This window comes from Morus notabilis, unplaced genomic scaffold (genome assembly GCF_000414095.1).
Source record: "Morus notabilis unplaced genomic scaffold, ASM41409v2 Scaffold256, whole genome shotgun sequence".
In the NCBI taxonomy this organism is placed as follows: domain Eukaryota; kingdom Viridiplantae; phylum Streptophyta; class Magnoliopsida; order Rosales; family Moraceae; genus Morus; species Morus notabilis.
The window spans coordinates 137,754-141,707 of NW_010367627.1; the positions used below are offsets into that span (position 1 = coordinate 137,754).

Here is a 3,954-nt window from a genome sequence, read left to right on the forward strand (position 1 = left end):
TTCTTTCTTTCTCTCTCTCTATTTTCTTCAACCTTTTTGGTAGCTTCCAATCCAAAAATAAAGCATTCCAAACAAAGGAAAAAGTGTAATCAAACATCTTTCTCTCGCTCCTCAATCATTTCTGCGAGCCACCACAGTGGCTGAGGATCTGAAACCGAGATTGAGGAGCAAAAAGAAAAAGAAAAAAGAAAAAAAAAACAGAAAAGAGAAGTGTGGATCTTTTCGTCATCTGGGTTCACTGTCTTTTTCAGGAGGAGAGAGTGAAAAGGAACAAGTTGGCAATTTGTTCCCATCTTTTGCGCAGAGAAAAAAGGAAACAATCTCTGTTGGGTATTTTTTTTTGTTGTTGTTTTTCTTTTGTAGAGTTCCTTTTGATTCTGAAAACGGCTCAGTTTTGGAAAGAGTTTCTGGTTTTTGATGGGGGCTTGTTGGAGTAACCGTATTAAGGCTGAAAGTCCTTACCATACTGGTAAGCTTCATTAAGGTCTTGTTTTGATCAAATTGTCTTTCTTATTGATTGATGAGATGGGTTGTGGTCAATGAATCGTTTGACTAAGTCAATAGTTTTTATTTTTATTTTTAATTTTTTTAATAAGCAAAAAATGGTGAATTGTATATGTGATTGCTTTGAAAAATTGTTTAATAAAACCTTGGCGATCTTTTAATATTAATGAAAATGTCACTTATTTGTTTCCTAGAAAACAAAGCTCAAAAGTGGTAATTGATGTGTTCTGCTTATTTCACGGTAGATCAATTTTTCATATATATGTTTATTTTGCAAATAAATTGGGTGAATTTTGTAAGCTCAATTGTCCCTTTTCGGTATTTATTTGGGCTTTGGTATGTGAAAACTAATTCTGGTGATGCATATTGTATAGTGAAAGTCTTGCAGTTTTTAGGTCCCTGATTTGCTAGTGAATCCTTGTTGACATGTCTCTCTGGGTCTTGTTGAAGGGTTTAATTCTAAAAGCACGAACTCGAGTGGCAAATCCTCATCGTTTTCAGCACCGTTAACTCCTAGAAGCGAGGATGATATTTTGCGGTCCCCTAACATAAAGAGCTTCAGCTTCTCTGAACTCAAAACCGCCACAAGAAATTTCCGTCCCGACAGTGTGCTGGGGGAGGGTGGTTTTGGATCTGTTTTCAAGGGTTGGATTGACGAGCAATTGCTGACAGCTGCGAAGCCCGGGACTGGAATAGTAATTGCTGTGAAGAGGCTTAACCAAGAAGGTTTCCAGGGTCACAAGGAATGGCTGGTCAGTATAACTTGTAGTCTTAATTGTGTGCATCGTGACTTAATGATATTGGCATGTTATATTCAATGCTATCACGTTTTACATGAACAAACTAATTGGTTCTACATGCTATTGCTTTTGGATATACAGACAGAAATCAACTATCTGGGACAGCTACATCATCCTAATCTTGTCAAGTTGATTGGTTACTGCCTTGAGGACGAACACCGGCTTTTGGTGTATGAATTCATGCCCAAGGGAAGCATGGAGAATCACCTTTTCAGGAGTGAGTTAGCTTTAGCTCCCGCTTTTGAATTCTGATTCACCTGTTTTTGCCACTATTTAATCTCCCTCTCAGAGAAGTAATCGTTATAATTATTCTTCCAAAACATCATCATTTTGCTAATAGAATCTTTTATTATAATTTTCCAACAGGGGGTTCTCACATTCAGCCGCTTTCTTGGAGTCTGCGTATGAAAATTTCACTTGGTGCTGCAAGGGGCCTTGCCTTTCTCCACGGAGCTGAGACACAAGTCATATATCGTGACTTTAAGACTTCTAATATTTTGCTCGATTCGGTATATATGACTTTCCCCAGCTCATTCTTGTGATCCTGTCGCATTTCATTATCTTAATGGATTTGTCAAAGTCTTATGAGCTTATCCTCTTCTTCCTCATTTCAGAACTACAACACAAAGCTGTCTGATTTTGGCTTGGCCCGGGATGGGCCAACGGGTGATAAGAGCCATGTATCTACTAGAGTCATGGGAACCTATGGATATGCCGCACCAGAGTATTTAGCCACAGGTACTTCTTTCATGTTTTTATTTCTTTTCTTGGATTCTTGACTTGTATGGACCACTTGGGCTTTCAAAATCTAATCTCTAAACTGAAGTTATTATATTTTCAATTGATGATATTGACTTCTTCTTTATATGTGCTTTCTTTGGCCACCTATTTTGTCAATCAATTCATTTACATCTCACACTACTAAAAATTCTTTGGACCAGAGTCCTTTGGTTATAATGAATGCACAAAAACAACTTATACTAACATCGTCTTGCAACCGTGCTTCCAACATTTGATAGACAAAAGTTTTAAGGATTACCCTCTAACTTTGATCCTTTTAGATTATGTTGAGCCTCACTAAGTCTATACAGGCCTGTTTTGATTTTATAGTATTTCTTTTTCTTTTTGGCTGCTGTGAGGATATCTTGTCCTCAGTTTAGTCCGGTTGTAAGTTTTTGGTTTACTAAGGAAATTTCATCTCTTATATAATTTCATATTTCTTCTTCTCATTATGAATTGCATCTCTTGCTCGAAAGGTCATCTTACTACCAAGAGCGACGTATATAGTTTTGGAGTCGTTCTTCTAGAAATGTTGTCTGGACGACGGGCTATAGACAAGAACCGACCAACTGGACAACACAACCTGGTGGAGTGGGCAAAACCATACCTCACCAACAAACGCAGACTTCTTCATGTTATGGATGCTCGTCTCGAAGGCCAGTACTCTCTTAGTTTGGCCCAAAAGGCGGCCAACCTTGCACTCCAATGTCTTGCTATAGACTCCAAGTACAGGCCAAACATAGATGAGGTGGTAACAACACTAGAGCAGCTCCAGGATTCAAAGGACATTTCAAAAGGTGCTCATAATGAGACGCGCAAATCCAGCAGAAGTAGCGCGGCGGATAGTTCTAAAAAAGTCGCTACTTCTTATCCTCGGCCATCTAATTCTCTGCTTTTCGCTTAGGAGGGGGCGCTTTTTTTTAGTGTCTTTATGACTTGAGAGAGACATTAGGCAGATTGTCAAGAGTTTGAGAATTCGAGTTCAAGCATTGTATTGTGGCAAAGATTGTTCTTGTAATGTATAGTTCTTGCTTTAGTTTTTGTATGTAAGTAAGCCAACGTTTTTCAGAGTGCTTCTCAGAGCTAAAAACATACAAATTTCTGATATGTGCTTGAAGATTATTTATTGCACTTGAAAATGAGAAAATTTAGTTAGTCAAGCTTGTATGAAATTGTTACTGAGTTAATCGAGTATTATAGTTTTTGTCTTACATGTTAATATGATAATATTACTCGATAATTGATATGAAAGTTAAATTTTTATATTCATGAAAATGTTGTAGAATTATCTTCATGGAGCAGACACGTTAAACGAATCATAAAAATAATTAGGGTTTATGTTATTTATCCTATTATCTTTTTTTTCATCTTTAAATGTGTTAAAGTATAAAATTATTGTTGACCCATTTCCTAATAACTTAAGCTTTTTGGATGGATTGGTAAACTAACATGGTATTAGAGCGGGAGGTCATGAGTTCAAACCCTCGTAATTGCACTCTTTATCCCCATTTAAAATTGTCATGTGAGGGGAGTGTTAAAGTATAAAATTATTGTTGGCTTAAGCTTTTGGGATGGATCGGTAAACTAACAAAATGTACTCTACTTAAATATTTTTTAATCAAATTCAACTTTTAAGACAATAATAAATCACTAAAATAAACAAAATTTTTTAAAAAAATTTTAGAGCTTCATTTTAAAAAAAATGAAAAGTGATTAATACACATGTACACCATATGCTTTCAACTAGTAGATGATTTATCAGGTGCCATGTTAATGCTCATCTTAAAATTTAAAATTCGCTACATCATCACGGACGTTTTATGAAAAAAAATATATGCAAAAGTACCCTTTTATTTTAATAATATTTCTA

General features: G+C 36.0%; 1 protein-coding gene across 1 annotated transcript; it reads left to right on the forward strand.

Annotated features, from left to right (window-relative positions):
- LOC21404142 (receptor-like cytoplasmic kinase 176) lies at positions 1–3,244 on the forward strand. The gene is made up of 6 exons (XM_010113156.2): positions 1–469; positions 955–1,256; positions 1,386–1,521; positions 1,671–1,813; positions 1,919–2,042; positions 2,561–3,244. The coding sequence occupies exons 1-6, from the start codon at positions 418–420 to the stop codon at positions 2,986–2,988; spliced, it is 1,185 nt and encodes a 394-aa protein (XP_010111458.1). The 5' UTR covers positions 1–417; the 3' UTR covers positions 2,989–3,244.
- Positions 3,245–3,954: the final 710 nt, after the last annotated feature.